Source organism: Callionymus lyra, chromosome 15 (genome assembly GCF_982586985.1).
Source record: "Callionymus lyra chromosome 15, fCalLyr1.hap1.1, whole genome shotgun sequence".
In the NCBI taxonomy this organism is placed as follows: domain Eukaryota; kingdom Metazoa; phylum Chordata; class Actinopteri; order Syngnathiformes; family Callionymidae; genus Callionymus; species Callionymus lyra.
Window position 1 is genome coordinate 22,920,596 of NC_141832.1, and position 23,856 is coordinate 22,944,451.

At 37.3% G+C, this 23,856-nt stretch overlaps 1 protein-coding gene across 1 annotated transcript; it reads right to left on the reverse strand.

Moving 5' to 3' along the window:
- Positions 1 to 12,792: 12,792 nt before the first annotated feature.
- On the reverse strand, positions 12,793 to 21,605 carry LOC148065394 (ATP-dependent RNA helicase DHX58-like). Its single transcript, XM_087809175.1, has 12 exons — positions 21,520 to 21,605; positions 21,268 to 21,455; positions 20,150 to 20,354; positions 18,393 to 18,583; positions 17,828 to 17,941; positions 16,761 to 16,893; positions 16,512 to 16,697; positions 16,204 to 16,442; positions 15,347 to 15,658; positions 14,765 to 14,952; positions 14,604 to 14,697; positions 12,793 to 14,543 (listed from the first exon to the last, which is right to left on the reverse strand). The coding sequence occupies exons 2-12, from the start codon at positions 21,442 to 21,444 to the stop codon at positions 14,358 to 14,360; spliced, it is 2,025 nt and encodes a 674-aa protein (XP_087665301.1). The 5' UTR covers positions 21,445 to 21,455; positions 21,520 to 21,605; the 3' UTR covers positions 12,793 to 14,357.
- Positions 21,606 to 23,856: the final 2,251 nt, after the last annotated feature.

Sequence of the window (23,856 nt, forward strand, 5' to 3'; positions counted from 1 at the left end):
AGTCTAAACTGTGTCCAAGTCTTCCCTCACTTCTCAATGTCTTATTGTTTACAATCATTTTTGAAACCTTTTTTTTTTTTTTTACCTTTCCTTGCCTACAAGCTCCATTTCTGCACCTTCTCAAATGATTACGTTTCTTCCGGGTGATGACTCTATGCCTGCAGGGCTGTGAAAATGTCAGAAAGGCCCACTCCATTTTCAGCTACATAAATAGCCATTTCCCGCCAGAGCAAACCCACTTTCACTGAATGTGACCTGCGACAATGCACATCCCCCCTTACTCCCACCTCTACCACAACCATAGACTTCATTAGTTCTCTTTCTTTTCTTACTTTACTAGGTATACACATTTGTATGTTCCTTTACCAAACCATCAGCCCTACCTACATTCTACCTTAAACTACATAGTAAATATTCACCAAAGGAAAATACTATGATAGATGTATAACTAACAAAACAAATGCACGCTTGCAAATGTTGAATAAAATTTTTTTTTTATTAATTTGGCAAATGCTGCATATTGTAAAGCTATGATCTAAAGAAGTCTTCTAAAAAATAATGTTTCATTTGACATTTTTACACATTTTCTCTAATTGGTTTATGTTGAACACTTATGACACATTTGGAACTCTCTTATTTTAACAATGGGCATCACTATGTAACTCCGTCTGGGCTTCAAAGCATATTTACAGCAGTGGGGCAGAGGCAGTGTTTAAAACACTATTAAAAATATGTCTACCTTTTAAACTATATGTAAACTCTTTCCAAAGAAGGTTGTATTCAACCTCAAAGTTACATATATAAACAAATATTAGAAGATATAATTAAAGAGATATTGAAATAAAAAGTTTGCACTAAGTAATGAGCAGCAGTACAAGCGTTCTTTAATGAGCATGTTTGTGAAATTAATTGTTGTTTATATCTTGTACATTTTTAAGGGTTTTTATTATATCTAGATATTTATACTACACAACATAAACAATTGTGTATACATCTTCAACAAGACTTTCAATTCAATTTAATTTAAAGTGTCTTTTCATAACAAAGTTATCTCAAGAGACTTTACAGGTTAAGTTAGACTATAGTGGAGAAAGAGAAAAAAGATCCAGCGACTCAATAATGAGTAAAGCAAATTGTAGCGTTCGCGAGGAAAATTTAGAAGACAGAAACCTCCAGCAGAACCAGACTCATTGTTGACGGCCTCCTGCTGTCACCGGCTGGTAGACAGATGGACGGAGAGAAGAGTGAGGGAGGATACAGTGAGAGAAAAGAGGAGAGTATAGAAGAGTCCATGGAGGTACTGGAGAGAACTCTGGATCCGATGTCATAGGTGGAGATCCTGGATCAGCAGCAGCTCTGGAGGTGGAGCCCTGGAGCTCCAGTGGAGAAATAAAAGGCTGGGTTTTCAGTGTATGTAGACATTGAAAGTTGATTATTAATTATTAATTTTGATTATTTCATATTTTTATATTCCACTGCAACTTAAATTAATGTAGGTAATGTAATTTTTTATTTTATTTATGGTTTTTTGTTTTTGTAATTTTGTGTGTTGTCTGATGATGGTTGTTTCATATGAACATCACATGCATCGCGTTATTAGGATGTCATCATGTTTTATTGTTGTTATTATTACCTTTTGTTGTTATGTGTGGTGTAGTTAGTTAGTAATGCTGCAACCAATTCTGTCCTTGATATACCTTTTAACTCTAGAGTTCAGCTGGAGCCTGGCATGAAAGAAACATTATAAAAAATTTAAAAAAGACAACAACAAAAAGATGACATTTATATATAGGGTTTCCACGCATTTTCACTAGTTTAAAGGTTTAGTTTTTGACTAAACTTGACTTAAAGAAGCTTCTTGACACAAGCTGATGTTACTAAATACCATCTTTTTTCAGCACAAACACCAGTAACAACCGGTAGAACGGGATTGATATATCCGTGCTGCTCGGTAACAAACGCCTCACAGACGGTACTTTTGGTCAAAATACAAAACACAAATGCTTAAACTTTCAACTAAAAACTGTGGTGAATTGTCTCATAAATAGTTAATCATTCATGAGTGCTGAAGTGTTGCGAAAACAAACATTGTAGAAAACAATATTTCCCTCCATTTCACCAAACCTTTCATTCATTTTGAATGCTGTTTGCTGTTACTACGAATGCTCTTGAAGCAGCTCACACTTGCTTAGTCAATTTATGTTTCCTGAATCGGAACAAACGTGTGAAGAGGAGGTTTGGGATGTGACTGATGGAGACAGAATATTAATCTGAGATTTCTGCCTGGAGCGTTTGTATTTTCCTTGTGAATAATAGAAACAACTTCTTTGATCTTTTGTGTTTTCTAGAACTTCTCCTCCTCCCAGTGCACCAGCTAAGTGAGCAACCGGGGGTCATGCCGGGGCTCATTCATTTCCGCTGCTCAGAAAAGCCGAGACGTGACTAGCTTTCTTCTTCATCAGCCCGAGATGTTTTATTTCCTGCTGACTCACAAGACAATGGCGAGCAGCATCAAAGTCCCATGTGATGAGATCATAGATCATATCTGCCAATATAAAATGAGAATATTTCACATGTCCACGTCTCATGTGTTTTTTTATAGATTGTTGAGAAATTAAGTCTGATATTATTCTCTCTTTTCCTCCAAAAGAATAAGAAATGTGATTATTATTAACAATTTAAAACATGATATTGAGAAGTCTTTAATTTATTTGTCTTTAAATAAAAATAATATTTTTCACTTTACGACGAGGTTCAATTTACGACAATCTAAAGTTTTTGTCATTTCATAGTCCTTTCTGACAACACAAATTTAAATAAGCTTTGTGTGAATGGCTGTTATGTTGGAATGTGATGTTAAATGTAATGTTTGAAAATTCTGAATCAATTCGATGTGGTGAACAAAAACAAAAATTGTCTAGATGAGAAGATTCTATAGTACATTGTAAGTAAGTAAGTAATGATAAACAACCATGCACATCATATCAGTGAACTCCCATGATGCCTTTCTTCACACTGCTCTATTCAGTGATGGCTGGTTGGTCGCTTAAAAATACTGTATATATATTCTCAGCTAGGAAAGGAAATCGACAGCCAACTTGTTGGCTCGGCTGCAAAGCATTGTGGGACAATTGCTGAGAGGTCTGATATGCAATGTTGATTTGCAAGTTCAAATAGATATTGTTAAATAAATGTTGTTAATATAAACCATGCCCTTCTTATTAATAGTCATTGAATTGGTTTATAAAAAGCTAAGACCAATTATTAGGCCCCCCTCCCCATAAAGGAGGTACCATAGTATAGGAAAAGCATCAATAATCAACCTCTTTTCCTAAGAATTTATCTCCTACAATGATAAAAAAGTGAATGGAACCTGTCAGAAAGTTTACTTGGCGTACACCCAGGGTGACACTTGGGTCTGTTAGACTTTAAAGATGAAATGTTCCACCCCTGGCTTCCCCTAGGCATGCCCCTGGTGACAAGACGCTCATCATGACGTGAGCGACGAAGATTCATCACGTTTAGAGAATCACAACAAAGCTTGAGGGTGTGCTTTTGGGTTAACTCCTAGACATCTATAGGTGCCAGGGATTGTAAGATGCTCCAGGAGCTGTTCTGTGGTTGGACTTAAAGACTGATAACCTTGTGTTTGGGTTCCTAGCACTTCAGGCAAAAAAACAGTCGCTGCATGTTTGTTGACTGTACCAGGGAGAAGATTCGCCTGTGTTCATCCTTGTCGGAGAAATAACTTAAACATTTTTGGATTTATTTAAATGAAAATGTAAAAAAATAAAGTACTGTATATTGGGATAAGAAACGGATTACATTGAGTGGCTTACATTTGGTTATTGTTCAGCGAGGTGAAGCTGATTCAAATGCCCATCACAACACTAGTTTTGAATGCCATTAAACCCACTTACTTTTGCTTTGTGGGCAACTGATCCTTGGAATCCTGAACCCTGAAACTTGGGTTTAAATCTTAAAGATAAAGTAAAAGGTTTAGATTGAAGGAAATTCTTGTTCAAATGAATCAAGGACAGATCTAATGGGAGGAAGGAAGCAAGCCTCAATATTTAAAAACAACTATATTTAATACAAGTGTTTGACCTTTAAAACTCTTGTTTGGTTCCTGGTGAAAGTGTAGAATGAGGTTTGCTGTGAATCATGGGTGTCATGTCTGGAGGGCAGGGTGGAGGCAGAGGTGAGGAGCTGCTTGTAATTGGATCTGTCAGAACTCGGCACCAGGTAATGTAGTGCCTCTATTAGGCAAAACTGTCGCACCGTGACCTGCAGATTTCTAAACATGATGGATTGTTTTGTATTGGGCTGGTTTCGTAGTGTTGATGAAGATGCTAAGGTGAAGGTGGTCTAACGATTGGAGGCATATCATCTCTTCCATTCTTACCTTCTTTTTGTTTTAAAGCCTTTTTTCCCAATCAACTTAAAGAGACACATTTGAATAGTAAAAAAAAGATGAAAAATAATTAGAGACCTCCAGAAGGTCAAACTGTCAAATCAACTTAAACTTTATTTCTCATTCTAAATATACCTAGTACACACAAGAATAAAGCAGCTTTCTCTGCTGCCAACCTGGAAAATTATCTTGCAGGAGGGAATGTCCAAGAACCACTTACTTATAAAGAATAACTTCATTTTAATGTCTTGACAAAAGACTTGAATTGAAGTATATGCTTCATTTATACTTATTCACCTTGTATTCACTGCCTCAAATACTTCAGGATGGAATGATGAACACATGCCAGTTTACATTTTAGGAAATGTTGGTGATAGGGCAAGGAAGATATAAATAAATATTGGTGGTAATGCAAATCAACAAAAAAGCATTTGGTTTTCTGTGGTGCAGAAGCTCCCATTCTTGCTCAAGCTACTGCGTGTGATGCAAATTATATAGATTAAATCAATGAAGGGAATTATGGGGAAACATTTTGATGACGCTATAACTCATTTTTCATTTAAGCCTTTAAGGAGAGTTTTCAGTGATGAACCAATCTCAGAGTCGGATTTGAGTAACTACAATTACAATAATGAGAATAAATACTCTGAATCCATACATGTCATATTGTCATAAAGTCAAGCGCTTTTACATTTTCCCAAGGTCTATAGCTTAATAGAATTCTCAACAAATGTACAAGTGAAGCGTTTTGCTGCATTTTCCTTCCTCCTTGACGATCAATACGCTGTCATAGCTAAGCTTCACAAATCTGTACAAATCTTTTTAGGCTGTTTCTTTCATGCCAGGCTCCAGCTGAAATCTAGAGCTTGAGAAGATTGTAATGGTTGATATTCATGTGCTTCATAATAACATTTTAGCCCTCATCTATTTACGCTTGATTCATCTCTTCATGAAGATTTTATACATCTGCACTTCTAGTGGACCATTTGGGACACAGCACTAATATCTCAAATACTGGAGCGGAACTCAAGAGCTAGTGAAAAGTATAAAGCAGAACAATTTAATATAACGTCAAAAAAACCATTAAGTTCAATATCTCGTAAAATAACAGTGTCCAAAAAAACAAAATGTCCACCAACCTGGGGATAAAACACGAAAGAAAGGAGAGAACAGAAACCTTTAAGACGAGAAAATAAAACAGAGTAATCAAAACACCAGCAAGGAAAAACCACAGCTTAAATACTCATGCACTGGGGCAGTAAGGTAACATAACAAATCCAAGGAAAACTTGGAACATAACGAGAGGAAATGCGGCCATGATCGTACACATTTAATTCTTTGACCTCATACACTGGTCTGGAAGCCGAGGTTAGATATACTGCAGATGATTGTTGATCTGCTCAAGCTTTATGCCATTAGGCAGGTTCATGTTCAGAGAAAGGGAAAAAAGTTACAATGCAAAATAAAACACAAATAAAAGAGAAGACTGTGAATGAGAATGAATGCAGAATGAATGGTAATGTTTTATATAATTGCAGTTTCTTTCTACTAGTTAATAAGATCCCACAGACATGGCATGTCTATCAATGGCTGAGGGAAAACACTTTGCAATGTGGACAAAACAGAAACTCTTTTTTTTTTGTCTGATTATAAAATTCAAGGGTTGAGTCAGTACTTGACTGTGGCTTGGGCCAGTCTGTCAAACTAAGCCTAAGAAACCTGGGTGTTGTTTTTGAAAAATTAGTTATGGGCTGATGAAGCATCATGATACAGTGTCATGTTGTTTAGAGGTCAGTAAGTGACGCCATCAGTTTAAAAATGATGTGGTGTTTCATTAGAAAAGTTGTTTAAAACAGCGCAGAGACCGCCATCTAGTGAAAATAATGACACTGCTTCATGAAGCTTCATCAGACCGTCACTAGAAAAAATACTATACTATCTACTGCAACACTGCAAAAACTGACCAAAAAATGTTCCTTTAGCTGAGGAAAATCTTGTTTGGATTTGGAGTTTTTAATCCCTGCATTTGTCTCTTTTTGTTAAGACTATTGTAACAGTTTATTTTTAAGCTGTCTCGCCTGCACTCTGCAGCAACAATTCTGACCTGCTCTTGTAGAAGAACTCACATTTGCCCAATCCTTAAAACTCTTCACTGGCTGCCGGTTTCTTTCAGGATTAATTTCAAAATTCTGGTTCTTACTTTCAGATCTATTCATGGTCAGGCTCCTCCTTACATCACTGATCTGATCCAGCCTTACACCCCAGCTAGGGCTTCGAGGTCTGTTGATCAGAATCTACTGATGGTTCCTGAATACACTACTGGACCAGAGAAGAGAAATACTTCCAGGCTGTTGCTCCTAAGCATTGGAACAATCTACCTCTCCCTCTTTGTTTGATGGATCTACTGATTCCTTCAAAAAACTCCTTAAGTCCTTTTTATTTGTGCAGGCTTTTTCTTAACTTTCTTGGGACTACTGTGTTTGTCACTGTGTTGTCTTGGCCTTTTAAAGTATGTATTTTTAACTATGAATTGTTTTGTTGTTTAAGTGCTTTGTGACCCTGGTCTGTGAAAGGCGTTTTAAAAATAATAATTACTTACTTACTAAATTACTATGTCACAGGTCACTTTAGCGCTTATAAAAAGAAAGCAAGAAGATGTTTGCAAGAAAAAAATGATGTGGTGTGTTGCAGACAAAAGATTGGTGTGCTGTTTGCTTCTATATGGACCTCAAGTGTTACAGATTGTGCAATTCATTCAACAATGAAAGCCCCACAGATTGATCTTGAATGCTCGTACCCTTTTAGTGGCTCCTCTTGCTAACAAGAGAATGTTCTATAATCAGTATGATCTGTGATTATGTGATGCAGTCGAGATGTTTCTCAATCATTTTTTTAACACAAGAGGGTTTGTAGAACAATGATTTAAAAACATCTCAAATCCACCATCATCCATCTGATCATCTATTTTCTTCCGCTCATTTCCACTCTGAACCAGAGCAAAGAAATCTCTGACAGCTTCTCTGGGATGAAATTAAAATGATTTGTAACTAAAAAACACACCTTGGGTCTGCCTCGAGGTAGCTCTCTTGGTTTAGCATGGCGTGAAAACTCCTTAGGTGAGGTGTTCAAGACGCATCCTCCATCTTGCACCCAATTGACTAGACTTTTTTATTTAATTGAGCTTTTTTAATAGCCTAGAAAGTATTAGGTTCAGTTCATAGCTTTGATAGAAACCTGGAATTTATAAAACAAGTTCAATTGTTTTACTCGTTTAATACTTCCAAATAGAATTGGTGGGTTAATTGTAGACAAATAGCACATCTTTGCCCCTCCCTCACTCAGGCTGTATGTATGAAACAGTCACTCCATGAAATAAAATCTACTCTGGGTCTGATCATTCTTTTTCGACGGAGATTTCTGCAAGTATCTGGGCTTCAACAAGGGAAACTTCCGGGGAAGGAAGAGGTAAATCTTTTAGCCAATAGGGTTATACTGAAATGCTTCATGAAGCCGAAACTAGCTCAGGGTATTTAATGAACCTTCTGAAAGTACAAAGTATGCTGGATAGCGATTGTGTACACAGTTCAGATATTTGTGTAGATTTTAAATGTCCTCAGTAACCTGAGTGTGGATGTTCTACATCACAATTGTATTTTTTGATTGAGTCATTGTATGGTTCAGGTTGCCAGTAAACCCTGCATAATTCATGGCTGTTGAGAGTAGACACAGAGCAGACACAGAGCCAGAAACAAGTGTATCTACTATCTCCTCCATAACTAAGCGTGAAATAGGCTGCCTAAGTCAACTCTGGCACCGGCACCGAGGCCTGTGGTCTCCAATTAAAGCTGCCTGGAAACTAGAAGGATGCTTCTTGTGGTGTAATCGTGTCTACAGTGCTTTGAATTACACAAATATGAGTATGAAGATGAGAGTGATGTGTAATTAATCAGCAAGGGGGGGGGGGGTGATGTTCTATTTTTAATTCTTCATTGCAGTGCTGTGAGATGCCAGAACAAATAGTGAAGAAGCCAGTTTGACCTCCCATACTTTGTGGGATTCAGAGCGTCCACTTGGAACAACAACCCAGGCTCAAGCATTCAGAAGATCCAAATGTCACCGGTATCTTTACTCTCAAGGTAACCTTGCAGTGGAAATCTTGACTGCCAGCAGCTACAGTGAGCTTGTGGCCAGCTGGCTGACAAGTGGACCTGTCCCAAAGGGCAGGACTGTCCTGGTGACCGGCTTATATATTTACCTTTGTTGCCTCTGGCTGATAGTCTGGGTGACGGCTTCACAAACAGTTGCTTCCCGTTTGTTTGTGAGAGTATTCTGACACCAAGCAAGCAGCTGGACTTCTAAGGGATTACTTTACTGTCTGGAGAACTTAAGGATATTAATAATTTTTTTCCAACTAAGATTAATAGAGCAACTTAAAAACATTGCAATCATTTCAGAGTTCTGTTTGAAGGTAGCTGAGTTTCTCCTTTCTGCTTTCATAACTGTCCCAGCATTCAGTTCTTCCCACTAGGGATTAGCCGTCCAGTACTTTGGAGGCGTAATATCTGTAAAGAGCATGATGAGGTGGGTTGACTGCTGAAATCAAAATGTAAATACCATTAATATGAGAAGTATTTTAAGGCAAAATTCTTTGTCTACTCGTTCAACTCAACTCATGTCTATTGTCTACTTTATTTATGTATCACTTTAAAACAACATAAGTTGAAACAAAGTACTCTACAAGAACATAAAATATAGCACAAACAGTTAAAAACATTAATATCATACAATTAAAGAAAATAAAACAAGTAAACGGCACTATAACAGCTAAAGTCTCATGCTAAGATAAAGCCAGGGAATAAAATGGGTTTTTAAGACAAGTTTTAATAATGGTTTAAAGCAGCTCCATTTCATTTTTAGTCAAGCGAGCCAGTGGACTAAAGTGGTAGTGTTTAGCCCGACGGGAGACCACATTTCCCATGAGCACTTGCTAAACATCGCAAAAGTTGTTTGCAGCAGTTGGACACATTTTCGGTTTCCAGACTTCCATTGGCTGAATGAAGGATGATACCGATGAGGTAATGAATCAGATTGTGGATAATGAAATATGATATGCGTTATGACAGCTTTGTAAACAACTTTAACTTTGTTTTTGTACTGCAACCCCCCCACCCCCACTACAACCAAAACCAGGGTGATATGTAGTATGTTCACACCATCCCAAAGAACATTTACAGCAAAAATAAAAATCACACAAAACACCTCAAGTCACTGTATATCAGTCATTCAACTAGTTTTAAGTTGATGTGTCATCACAAGTTATTTTAGTACAAAAATATTAAGGTACCCAAAACTACCCAGTGCTGCTTTAATATTGTTGGATTTAATTTCCTAATCTCACCAAAAATAAAAATTAAGGATAAAGAAAAGTACTCACAAAGATTAGCTCCTCTGATTGATCCGTTGAGCACATACATGACCTGTCCACATATAATCGTTTATTTTCATTTTGGCTTCAAATCTGCCGTCGGAGCTGTTATTTTGACTTTCAGTAGCCCTGCCCCAATTGACCTACAGTTGTAGATACCAACTAAAACATATTGCCTTAAATTTCCTGGAACCAACGAAAGCCCGAGTGAAAGTATTGCAAAAATATTCACAGTTACAGTATGCTGACTAAAAGTCCCTGTCAGCTCCTATAATGGTCCATGAATAACGTTTTGTATAAAAGATATACCTTCAGAACAGTTGGAGAAGGTGAGATGAAAGTTTTAACTTATGCTGTCAACTCAGCAGGCTTTGCGAAAAACTACTTCCACATGCAGACTGAAAAACTCTATGACGCTGTTCTGTTGTTGATGTGATGAGAGTTTTTGTACTTTTCCACAGCAAATTCATATGTATAAAGAATGTTAAAAGCTTACACATAGTGTTTTGTTTTCGGATCTAGTTCAATATTAATCGACTGACTTCCTGCTTGAAAGATCTGTTTAAATGGCAGGCCAAAAAAAAGAATGTTTGGGACTCCTGTAGAGAAGATGTGGATCATTAGTTCAGTATATGATTTAAAAAAAAGCCTCCATTTCTTACAAATCTATTTCCTGAGTTGCATGAAATAGCGGATAAAAACATCTGTATAAAACGGTGAAGAAGCTAGTAAGTTTAAGATATATTGCAGATTTTACCAACGAGTCGAACCCATAGAAGTACATGACTTTGAGCTTTCAAAGTTCCCCCTTCAAGGCACCAATGAGAATTTGAGTGATTTCTGCAGCTAAAAATTCCTCTTTGCCACTGCCCTACTGATAATAGATGTCGCCCTGACTGCAAACAAGAGTGCTGCGGGATCAAAAGATAAAATGATAGACTGACCATTGTAAGAGACACCAAGGCAGACACTTTCAATGACACCACTTATAAGATATGTTAGTTGCTACATTGATGCTACCTTTTATATCATTTTTTTAAAAGAATATCGTCTATATATACACTGGCAAGGATCTTAGTTGGAGATGTCTTTTATTGGGCCTGTTCTACTTGATGGAGAGTGATCTGATTACCCTTTTACAGTCCTCCTGTGACATTTAGGAAGAATCTCCAAACGTAAACAAGGAAGAAAAACCATGTACGATGTCTCTACTTGGCTGTTTGTAAATACATTTTACAATTGAGTCTCATGTACTTTTTCAACTTCTGAAAATGTAAATCTGGAACGCAACCCTAATTGATTTTTATTTCTATTATAAACTGACTTTACTGATAGTTTACTTTTCAATTTTCTTAGTACATCAAAAAACACCAGAGAAAACATCATTACGCCAGTACAACTGCAATTCATTGATTTCTGAAGGTAATTGCAATTAAGTTCCATGAGGTGTCGTAATGGTGTGTAATCAGAGCTGATGAGTGTCTTGATGGCAGCAAATCATCCTCCGCCTTTCACCGCCGCTGCTCTCAGGACGGCGGATTCTGAATCAGCCAAGACTCTGGGCCAGTGTGATTACGTCCACACCAGAGCTCTGCCAAATTTCACAAGATTTCCTCCTCAAGTTAGATAGAAAAAAGGTTCCTAATCATCACAAGAACAGAGGCTCAAGCTGTCTGAGATGCTTATAAAGTTTCTCTGCTACTTAAAGTTCCAAGAAGCCTCAGAAGTGCAGAGAAAACCACAACACCTCAAACAAGGCCATTAATCAACCGTCAACTCTGATCTGGGATCAGCCAAGTCGGCCCACTGGGAGTTATTGAGCGTGTGTGAAACAGCGGAGTCATTATGCAATAATAAGTATCTTTTGAAGCCTGTCGTTTAACAAGATCATCTGCAATTCTAATAAATGCTTTTCTCTCTGCAGACTATTTAGATGCAGCTAAATGATCCGAGTGAAGACACGTTACCCCAGGGCGAGCCGGTGGAGCAGAGGAGACACACTGCTGTCAAAACAAGCTTCGAGTTGATTCACTCGGAAATGTTATTGGCAGCCTGGATGAAGGCCCAGAAGACATGATGCCCAAACATAACTATAATCATTAAAACATCATTTAAAAATACTTCAAGTCAATGAACGACTGTGCCAAACCAAAATATGTAGCTCATTGCTTGAGTGCATTACGGGACTTAGCATTTCATCAAAACAAAGTTCACAACAATCTTTTTTTCTTCTTAACTCATTGATATCTTTATTTCTTGTACGTGTCCGTTTTGGTGTTTTTTTTATACAATGTGTTCCAACATACCATGACGTTCCTAGCAGCTTGCCAGTTTTCCATTCTAATTTTAGATTGTTTATGTTTCACGATTAATTGTCCCAGGAGCCTCCAGACTTGGATTATTGCTGGAGATTAAATAGTTAGCCATAAAATGCTAATTGCTAAACTAATACTATAACTAATTATGACAGTGTAATGTGTGTTACTTTGCTAAATTATGAGCAAACTGTACTTGACTATTAATCTTTTGTTTATCATCACTGATGATTTCAGATCACTGTAAGAAAGAACATTGTTAGAATATACCATTGGCATCATTTAAAGGTTTATTCATTTCAAGAAAGGTTTAGTTAAAAAAAAAAAGATTCTCCAAAATACTGTCAGGATAACATTTCCTGAGCAATACTTCCACCTAGTGTGTGTTGTGTGTAAGTAGTGGACGTGGAAACTCCTGAAGCACCAAGGACTGTAGTCATGATTAATTGAATTAATTACAGTTTTTTTTGTATATGTAATAATTTCAATTGTTTTATATAAAACTATAACCTAATCAAAGAGTATACTACTTTTTCTCAAAAACATACCGTATTTGTTTTATAGTAATCAAATGAAGTTTGTTTTTATGAAGTTGGTGTTGGTGGTAAAAGTATTATAAAGGAATAAATACCATCATGTTAAAATCACAATTCACCATTTATTCATATTTTCCCACAATTTATATACAGTCATTACATATAGAAAATCGTTTTTTTAAACATATTGATCATGTACCTGATTATACAAAGCTAAAAGGTTTAACAGATTTTCAAAATGTTTTAAAATGTCCACAAAATTCATTTCAGTGAAAAAAACTTTTTTTTCATGTCCATATAATCCCATTAAGTGCCCTTTTTTTAAATCCTGAAAAAAAAATCACACAAAAAGTAGAAGAAAATGAAGGAAGTGCATGATTGTGAGACAAAGCTAACCCAATTTAAAAGTGAAGCTGAAAATAAATGCTGTGAACTGGAAATCTAATTTCCCAAAAGAGATCTCCAGAAGGATTAATAAATTCTATCTAATCTAATCTAAAAACATTTCAGTTATTATTGTGCAGATAGTCAGCAGAGGGTCCTCTTTAGTGAGCTATGATAAATATAAACCACCATTGATCCGACGGAGATACTACAACAACATTAACAATATGGCGTTGTCACTGAAGCTTGTGCTGTGCTACACCTCAGTGACGTTCAATTTAAATACCAATTTTCAATTGGCTCTAAATTCGTTTTAAAACAATCAATAGATAAAGAAAAATGAATAAACCATTAAATCATTTAAAAAGAATTAGCAGACGTTGTTTAAACAGTATAGAGCACGACCGTAATAATAAAGGATTACAAGGAAGACACAGCTGATTCAATACTCTTAATTTGAAAGTTTATTTACTCCTACTAAATGGCGTTTGGGTTTTAGCAAGGATTTAAGTGGGGCTCATGAGTGAAGAATTCCAAGTTATAGTTAGCTTGACAGCAGAATGATGTCAGCGCTGTTGTGTTAAAATGTTGTTAAGTTAAGATGACTCGATCTATTGTCTCTACCAGTGTAAGTTAGTAGTGATGACGTAATGAATAATATACCTGCCTTTGGTTGCTTATTATTTGTTGATATTGCGTTGTGCCTTTCAACATTGGTTAAATTAACGCAAAAGGGACCAAAGTTTATTATCATGAAAAAATAAATATAGAATATTAAAGGGATCAATATAAGCGTGTTAATCACATCTACTTTTGATTGAAAGTCCAGTTAGACTACTTACCAGTTATATATAACCATCTTCCATTTTGGGAGTCTGCAAAAAAGAAACATACAAACAATAATAAACGGCTCGCAGCAGTGTACTTGACCCACCTGTTGTTTCTACGTAAAAGAACAATCAACAAGTAACTTACTTACTTACATCAACAAGTACTTGTAGGCTCACCTATGCCTCTTCTAAGTGCGGCACAGTACTGTGTGTCTTTTTATACTGCGGTTTTATTTCCGATCAGGAAACTAAAGAAAACCCTTTCAAACATTAAACTGTAATGGTTAAAGACATCAGGCAGACTGTGGAAAATCAAGGCAATTAAAGATATCTGCAAACATTAAATTTGCGACATGCAGAGATATGGCAACCCAGTTTGCGATGGATTGCGCATTCAGAGGTGAGGCTCTGCCTCACCTGCCTCCCATGACCGCACGTCCCTGAAACACAGCCTTAGTCAAGAAGGTCGGATCCATTTTCTTCGCAATACTCGGTGAGGTTGAACTCTGCCACAGTGAACGGGACCTTCTTCCACTGCTTTACGACTATGCGTTCGGAGGCGGTCTCCAGGGCGAAGTGCTTGATTGAAATATTGGGCAGTACAGCAAGATCTTTGTACTTGATCTCAGACCCCCAAACCTGAACATGGATGTGAAAGTAAAAGTTTAGGATGAGTAAGAAATACTATTTTCCCCGTACCTTTTCACACTTTTGGCAGCTGATTATACGCCCAGGCTCCATGTCTGCAAAGCTCTTGTCCAGAAACACCTGAGCCCCGAGTTTGTAGAACTTCCTAAATAGTAGGGACCAGATTAGAAACTCTGCTCAAACTGAAAGATTTTGGACGATTGTAAACTCACTTGAAATCGGGGTTAATGTTGACGTGGTGCACGTTTTCCACCCGTCTGATATCCCCGCCCGTGGCCACCGGCAAGTGACATTCCCGACACAACAACTTGACTTTAAAGGCAGCGCTGTTTCTGTTTGCCGACCTGCTGAGTTGAGCGTTTTTGTGGGCAGAAACCGAGTCCCTCTGAATACTCCTGAGCTGGACATGATAATGAAACAAATTATGATAAAGCTCGAGGATCTTTGTTTATATAAGCTGAAGTATAAAGAAATTATGATTATAACTACATGGATATTTAAGTGATTTATTTATTGGGATTTTACTATCCATAATATCCATTTATTCATCTCCTAAATCTTCAACTTTATGGTTACATATGTTTGTTCAGCACGCACTCATACACTGATGGGAGTAGGCCGCGAGGCAGCATCTGACTACCAGGAGAAATCAGGGTTTTAGTGTCTTGAGACACAATCATATCAGGAGTTGGAAGTAACCTGAAACTTCTAAGATACAAGACAACCACTCCAGTGTCCTAAGTTGAGTTTACAATGAAGCCACTAGCTACATCAAAAAATGAGGCGAGACCAACCTTTGAACGGAGCACTAGACGACTCATCTGTTGGACTTCTGCGATGGCTTCGCCAGCCAACTTCTCCAAAAAATCATTGACATGCTCTCTCCTCAGCTCCTTTCCGTTCTTGTCTGCAACCACGGAGTATACACCATCCATGGCTCTGGCTCGACCCCTGGCCTGCACCTGAGCGATCTCGTTGGTGAGGAGCCCGTAACGCACCACCAGATTACATTCTTTGATGTCCAGGCCTTCTTCTCCCACGCTGGTAGAGATCAGGAGGTTGAGTCTACCGTTCCGGAAATCTGTTATGGTTTCATTCTGTTCGCTCTGTAAGAGGAAACGCAGTTTAGGTCATCGTCATCTGAACAATTCCATGTTCAAAGTGGAGAACATTTAGATAATCTTGAAGTAGAATTGATGGCATCTCAATATGTTGCTACACAGTTAAAACTGTTCACCAGTATTCCAAATAGTGTTGAATTGTTACATCTTTGTTGAAATATTTCTATGTGTTCAGAACATCCACTACTGCATCATGAAATACTTCTTAATCTCTGTGCATTGAGCTTGATTTATTCAAGAATGTGATTTTAATGTTCTCTTTCAATCTCCTTTTGTTGCATGAAAGGCTTCTACAGATTGATGATGCCTCATATAGTAAAAAAAAATCTCATGAAAAAATATACTAAACGCTTATTATTAAGGTCAAGTATATACAACCCCTGCCCTAAATGGACTGTACAGTCAAGACTGAGTCTTGCAATTCACACTTTAAGCTCAATGGCTCCTGCCTCACTCTAGTGTGTACCTAGCTTCAGGCCTGTCCCTGTGTGAGAAGTGTTATTATGAACTTGTTTGTCCAAAGAGCCCACCTGTGTCATGTTGCTGGTCCCAGTCAAGATATCCGAATTGATTCCTGCTTCCTGTAAAGTGTTGCTGCTTTGGACCCAGTCTTTCAGGTAGACGGTGCTTATTCGGGTCTTGCTGAAGAGGATGGCCCGGGACTCTGGATCTTTATTGAACTGCTTCAGAAGAGTGCTTTCAAGGCTAGCCATTTTTGGGTTCTCGTGCCTTAAATCCTCTGCACTTTCTTTCAGCCTAGCCTGATTATCTGCATGTGCGAGACAAGCAATGTGTTTATTTCAGCAACAAAAACCCTCATGACAAACACAAACCTCACCCCTAAAAAGTCTAAGCAGGAATTCATCGGTGGCATCGTAGGGCGAGTTAGACTTGGCGTTGTAGTAGCGGAGCAAGTGGCGAAAAGCGTTGATCATCCTCAGGGTGTCGTTGATGAATAAAGCGTCGTTGTACTGCCGCAGATGCAGCGCGCACTGTTGCAGCCGCCTGTTCAGCCGGGTCACCCCTGGTTGGATGTAGAGAGATTTTAGGGAACAGAGATCAGACAAAGGATGTGAGTTTCACAAACCAATCTTCTCCAGCTCCACTACGTCTGCCTCATACTCTTGAGTCCCACACTTTCTGAGTCTGAAATCAGGAGGCAACACCATGAACTTGTGGATCTGCTCCATCATCTGTTTCAAGAGGTCGCCGAATGGATCCTAAAATATAAATAACGGAAAATCGAATTTGTATTAAAAAAAAAGGTCAAGGTATTTCAGACATCCATCGCTTATTGTTGTCTAACAGTTTTCAACTGTGATCAAACATTTTAAATCTGTACTCAGATCATTTTCAGCTGATCAAAAAAGTTCTTCTTCTTATCAAAATGAGCCAAAAAAGTAACTTTAAAATGATTATAGTCGTTACTATGTCTGCAACTTATTCACACTTTTCTATTCCACTGAACAGAATATTCAATTCATACTTGAAGTTGCTGTTATTTGTTTCATGTGTTGTTGTTTTTTTGTCATGTGAACAGTTTATGTATTATGTATGTCAGGCGTTATGTTCGGGTGTAATAATTATCAATAATTATTCAATTGAAAGAGTTGGGCATCGTTATTATTATTATTATTATTATTACCAGCACATCACAGCAGGAGGCCGTTCTACAGAGTCTGGTTCTACTCTCAGTTTCTGCCAGGTAAAAGCTATTTGGGTTATTTAAACTGTTAACTCTCTTGAGATAACTCTGTTATGATTGGACACTTTAAATGCAATTTAATTCATTAATACTGCCTCAGCGAATTTATCTTTTGACCAAACTGTCAATGCATGTTATACTATGTTTTCATCACCACAAGCTAATTTATAAAGACATTTTAAGAGTTAGAGCAACACATACAGATTAAAATCAACTAAATAAAAGGTGAAAATTGGTTAAAGTCAAGTTTAAACTAATTATCTTAGTTTGGTTATTACTTGAACAATTAAAGTTATTATTATTTTATGAAGTTGTTATTTAACCTGGTGACAGGTCAGGATTTAAGTCAAGAAAGAAAACAACAGTTTAAATGATGCTGTAATTCACTATTCTGACACTAATTCTAAAGATATACAATAGAGAAAAAAAAATAAAAAGTAGAAACTGACCTCGGGTCTCTTATCTACAATATTCAAGATCTTCCTAGGTTTGGGAACATTGATCTCAAGTTCTTGTACAGCGATCTTTGTTGAAACAATTTCCGCATCCAAGTTGGCACAGACCTGCATGACAGAAGACACAATTCTGTTTTAAAACACAACTATTTTGTTGCTTTGATAGTAAAAAAAAAAGTGCTTTGGAGTCCATGTCCAAGTGAACTAGGCAATCATAAAAACTTGTTTTCTCGTGCTCACCACCAGACAGTTATATTGCAAATTAAAAAAAACTGTAATCCAAGCATCCAAGCAGCCCTTCAGAAAGTCTCACACAGTGTCTGGGATAAAAATATTATTTGTTCCTCTTAAGCATCCTTAACCTGGCAACATAAAGTATAAAACATTACATCTCTTACAGACACAATCAAATAGCCAGAGTTTTTTGCTGATGATACATTTTTTTTTCTAATTAATTCTATTTTAAAATGTGTGCACACCTCAAACAATGCTTGTGGTTTTTACAATGGTGCCAATAAATATTGTTGATATTAAGGCATGACTGGTGCAGAACCATTACCGTCAGCACATGCTCCACAGCTTTCTCCAGGGTCTTTGCACCGCCTGTACCCGGTGACGCCGTCAATCCCAGGATCTGTGGCAGCCGCCCCTGCTCACTCAGCTTCCTCTCCACGTAGGTTCTCATGATCTCATGGTAGACATCCTCCTTGTTGGTGTGGTGGCACTCGTCGATGATCAGCAGACTAATTTCTACAACAACAACCCAGAATATAGAAATATCCCTTGTGAGTCTTATAAGAGTATGGCTTCTTCAATGTGACACAAAAGCAAATACAGATCATACAGTTCAAGTGGTGACTCAATCGCTTCTCTGTCAGTTGATCTATGCATTTCATTAGCTTTGATCGGATCTACTAACCTAGTAGGACGGCAAGTAACTAACTGTCTTTACTGAGCGACAGTTGTTCATTTAAAGATGCCTGAGCAGAATTAACAACTGTGCCGTCTACCTTCAGGGAAGAGAATGCTTCCAAATAAGAAACACCAGACTGAGGAACATTACGCTGCGACTTTACTCTGTAGAAACATTATATATCAGTCTTATTAAATCATATTTATTCATATATAATCGCTGCAGAGATTGCTGACAGGTTGGGAGGGAGCCAACTTGTGACCTTTCTTTTTGGAGTTTGTATGTTCCTCCCGTGTTGCCTGGGTTTCAAAGTCCAAAAGCATACAGAGGTTGATTGGGAATTTTCCATATGTATGAGTGTGGGATCCATTATGGGCAACCCCCATATGGGATTAAGCGGCACAGAAAATGAATGAAAGATAAATGATATTGTAACTTTATTCGATTATTATTATAATTTCTTGTGTTTTGTGTTTCCTTTCTTTTGAAACTTCTGATATATGTTCCTTATGACAAACTTGAAAGGTATAAATCTTGAATAGATGGAAAACTCTGATAATAACTAAAATCAACAAATAAAATGACATAAATGAAGGAACCATTCAGTAGAAAAAAAATGTATTGTAGTTACATGTAATATCAGTTAACAGGCCTCAACTGATGAGATTGAAGTAACCAGCTAATGAAAGATGATTGAGCTGAAGTGTTTTATCCTACTTACCTTAACCGACTGCTTTAAGAGCAGAACGGGGGAGTAATGATGACCAGGTGCACCCAGATAGTTCAGGGAGTGCATGTGCCGTCCTTGACCAACATTTATTCCTCAAGTGTTTGTGTTCGGTTGATAACTCGGATGTGGATAATTAACAGTTTACAGAACTATAAAGTCATAAAAAGACGACCTAAACCGCTATTGATTTAGATCTGTTGTTGTTTCTATCTCCTTGGGCTGTTTAATTCTGAGTTTTGGGACAGGAGGGGAAAGAAAAGATGATTCTATTCTATGGTAATATTTGTATCCTTTTTCTTTTTTCTTTTTCTTTGATCTATGTTCTTCATCTTTAGATTCAGATTGTGTCATCTTGCGCTTTCTTTTTATTGCACTTTGTTCTTGTTCTTGTTGCATTAATCTATCGTCTGTGTTGCTGTGTGCTGGAAAAACAATTTCCCAAAGTAGATCTCCAGAGGGATTAATAAAGTTTATCCATCCATCCATCCATCCAATCATCTATAAGTAAAAATAAGTAAAACATTTGAACCATCTATTTGTTAAGTTTACAGCTTTAAATCAGATTACAAACCTAGTCTAATTTATCACCACAACAAAAACTGCATCTATAAACAACAGCAAGTGAAAGCCATACGCAAAGATTTTAAATTATTACAATCATGTGACCTCTTACCAGAAATATCAAGATGTTTTAATTCCTCCGGGCTGATCATAGCATTGTGAAGGATTTTTGCCGTGCAGATGACCAAGTCTGAAGTCCGCACCACGGAGCCGAAGAAGTCCTTCTCTAGGCTGTTGCTGCTGACTTCTTTGATGCTGTACTTCTCGCCCAGCGCTGGCAAAAACTCGTGAGTGTAATGTTGATTGACCAGATGAATCTGAGACAGAGAGGCAGAATTTTCAACATTTTTCATTCATCATTAGCGACCACAGTAAAGTAAGAATTGCTCTACTATGATAAAAACAAGGCATCTGTGCGAACCACGATTTTGAAGCAAAAATGTGATTGTAGGCAGCCAAATTGGAAAAGCCAACGTATCATCAGAATATTGCATGGTTAAATTTAATTTAGTTATTTCAAATATTGAAAATAATTGTTGAAAGTAATTAATATATTGAAAGGTTTCATTTGTTTTCATTGAATCATTTAATGTAATAATTTATATATTAAAAGGTTGAATTATTTTTTTAATTGAAATAAAAAAACAAATCTAATATTTTATAAATATATAAATATAATATATATAAATGAATTATTTTCTTAACATAGAGTTTGATATTCTAATTCTAATAACTGATATTGTTTTTTTTCATTATTTTACATTCATAGTCTATTTAAATTCAATATAAAAAGGTTGGTATAATAGTACCACCGTGATTGGCTGAGAGTTAAATGAATTAGCAAAGTAAGTACTCTTTGTTTTGTTTGGTGGCACCAAAATTTTTATATTGAACTTAAAAACACTAAATTTGAAACAATGTATTTATTTTAATAATAGGAATTAGTATACATTTGTATTTTAATTTTAATTATTTAAACGTGAAAATGTTTTTGATTTTTTTTAACAGATATTTGAAAACAAATAAAAATAATTCAAATAAAAATGATGATTTAAATTATTGAAAAAAATAATGATAAAAACAATGAAAAACTTTCAATATACAAATTATTGAAGAAAAAAAAAAAGATTATTTTCTATTTTAGTTGTCTGGCACCTTCAAGCGGACACTCGGTAAACTGCAGCTTGTAACAACTTCTAAACATGAATAAATAATGCAACGTTTGTCTACCATGTTGACTATGACGACCACTTTGGCGTGAGGGTGGTCCTCCAGGTGCTTCTTGGCCACATACACGGCAGCCCGGGTCTTCCCTGCTCCGGTGGGCAACCAGATAATGACATTCTCTCCTTTTATTGCTCGCTCCGCAACTTCCCGCTGATACGAATAGAGTTCCAGCTCAGCCATGGTTCTCTCGCCTGGTCAGAGCAGATCCACAACATGAAGGTTCATCTGTTCAGGAAGAGACTTCTCAACACTCACCTCTCAGTGCTCGTCAGTCCAGTGCCTCAGCAGGTCTGGTGACGAGCAGAGCTGGGATCAGCTGAGGCAGGAATTGAAACCGAAAGTAAGAAACCTGACACGATTATGGCAACATAAGTGCGAACAGTGACGTCTAGTGGCCACGTTCTTGTCAACAAAGATATCTTTTTAAATCATTGCGTTTTCTTAAATCCCCTTAAGGTGAAGATTAGATCATATTAAAGTTAAGATACTCCTGAAGAATCCCAGCCCTCAATGAGATCTGTTGAGGGCTGGGAAGAGAACTTTAAAATTAACCAATCCTCATCTATTCTGTTGTTTCTGTTTCTCGGGAACGGAAAGCAAAACAATCTTCTGTCTATTCACCTAAATAGATAATAGAAATAATAAGAGAGGGGAGGGAAACCCCATCAGGTTCATGGAAGGACAGCAAAGACGCCCATTAAAATTTTAAAACATCCATTCTGATCAAATATAAACAATATGTATTATTGTATAATAAGTGAGGGAGATTTTAAAGAGTTCAGCTTCTTTTGCAAATACGTCCAGCTATGATAGTATTACAGTGCCTTGCAAATGTATTCGGCCCCCTTGAACTTTTCAACATTTCGCCACATTTCAGGCTTCAAACATAAAGATATAAAATTTTAATTTTTTGTCATGAATCAACAACAAGTGGGACACAATCGTGAAGTGGAACGAAATTTATTGGATAATTTAAACTTTTTCAACAAATAAAAAACTGAAAAGTGGGGCGTGTAATATTATTCGGCCCCTTTACTTTCAGTGCAGCAAACTCACATAGTAATAGAATGCACCTGTGTGTAATCAAGTCTCCGTATAAATGCACCTGCTCTTTGATAGTCTCAGGGTTCTGTTTAAAGCGCAGAGAGAACCATGAAGACAAAGGAACACACCAGGCAGGTCCGAGATACTGTTGTGGAGAAGTTTAAAGCCGGAATTGGATACAAAAAGATTTCCCAAGCTTTAAACATCTCAAGGAGCACTGTGAAAGCAATTATATTGAAATGGAAGGAGTATCAGACCACTGCAAATCTACCAAGACCCAGCCGTCCCTCCAAACTTTCATCTCAAACAAGGAGAAGACTGATCAGAGATGCAGCCAAGAGGCCCATGATCACTCTGGATGAACTGCAGATAACTACAGCTGAGGTGGGAGAGTCTGTCCATAGGACAACAATCAGTCGTGCACTTCACAAATCTGGCCTTTATGGAAGAGTGGCAAGAAGAAAGCCATTTCTCAAAGATATCCATAAAAAGTCTGGTTTAAAGTTTGCCACAAGCCACCTGGGAGACACACCAAACATGTGGAAGAAGGTGCTCTGGTCAGATGAAACCAAAATCGAACTTTTTGGCCACAATGCAAAACGATATGTTTGGCGTAAAAGCAACACAGCTCATCACCCTGAACACACCATCCCCACTGTCAAACATGGTGGTGGCAGCATCATGGTTTGGGCCTGCTTTTCTTCAGCAGGGACAGGGAAGCTGGCTAAAATTGATGGGAAGATGGATGGAGCCAAATACAGGACCATTCTGGAAGAAAACCTGTTGGAGTCTGCAAAAGACCTGAGACTGGGACGGAGATTTATCTTCCAACAGGACAATGATCCAAAACATAAAGCCAAATCTACAATGGAATGGTTCACAAATGGACGTATCCAGGTGTTAGAATGGCCAAGTCAAAGTCCAGACCTGAATCCAATCGAGAATCTGTGGAAAGAGCTGAAGACTGCTGTTCACAAACGCTCTCCATCCAACCTCACTGAGCTCGAGCTGTTTTGCAAGGAAGAATGGGCAAGAATTCCAGTCTCTCGATGTGCAAAACTGATAGAGACATACCTCAAGCGACTTGCAGCTGTAATTGCAGCAAAAGGTGGCGCTACAAAGTATTAGCGCAAGGGGGCCGAATAATATTGCACGCCCCACTTTTCAGTTTTTTATTTGTTAAAAAAGTTTAAATTATCCAATAAATTTCGTTCCACTTCACGATTGTGTCCCACTTGTTGATTCATGACAAAAAATTAAAATTTTATATCTTTATGTTTGAAGCCTGAAATGTGGCGAAATGTTGAAAGGTTCAAGGGGGCCGAATACTTTCGCAAGGCACTGTATATATCATTATTGCACCTCCACATCTATATATTATATAAATAAGATTGTTTCTGTAATTTCAGTTTATTGTGCCATTAATCCACCTAGACGTGTCCTATATAGATACTAGATCCATGTGGGGAGTTCATAACTTTGTAACTTTTTGCTAAATGAAATAGGGAAACATTGAAGTTTATTTTTTTCTTCCTCTGTGGGAGATAC

Coding starts and splice junctions, on each gene's coding strand:
- LOC148065394 (XM_087809175.1), bottom strand. CDS start 21,444: ATGGCTGAGCTGGAACTCTATTCGTATCAGCGGGAAGTTGCGGAGCGA. Junction 17,942..18,392: donor CTGTGGAGCATGTGCTGACG/GTAATGGTTCTG, acceptor TCTGTCATGCAG/GTCTGTGCCAACTTGGATGC. Junction 14,953..15,346: donor GTCTAGTGCTCCGTTCAAAG/GTTGGTCTCGCC, acceptor TATCATGTCCAG/CTCAGGAGTATTCAGAGGGA.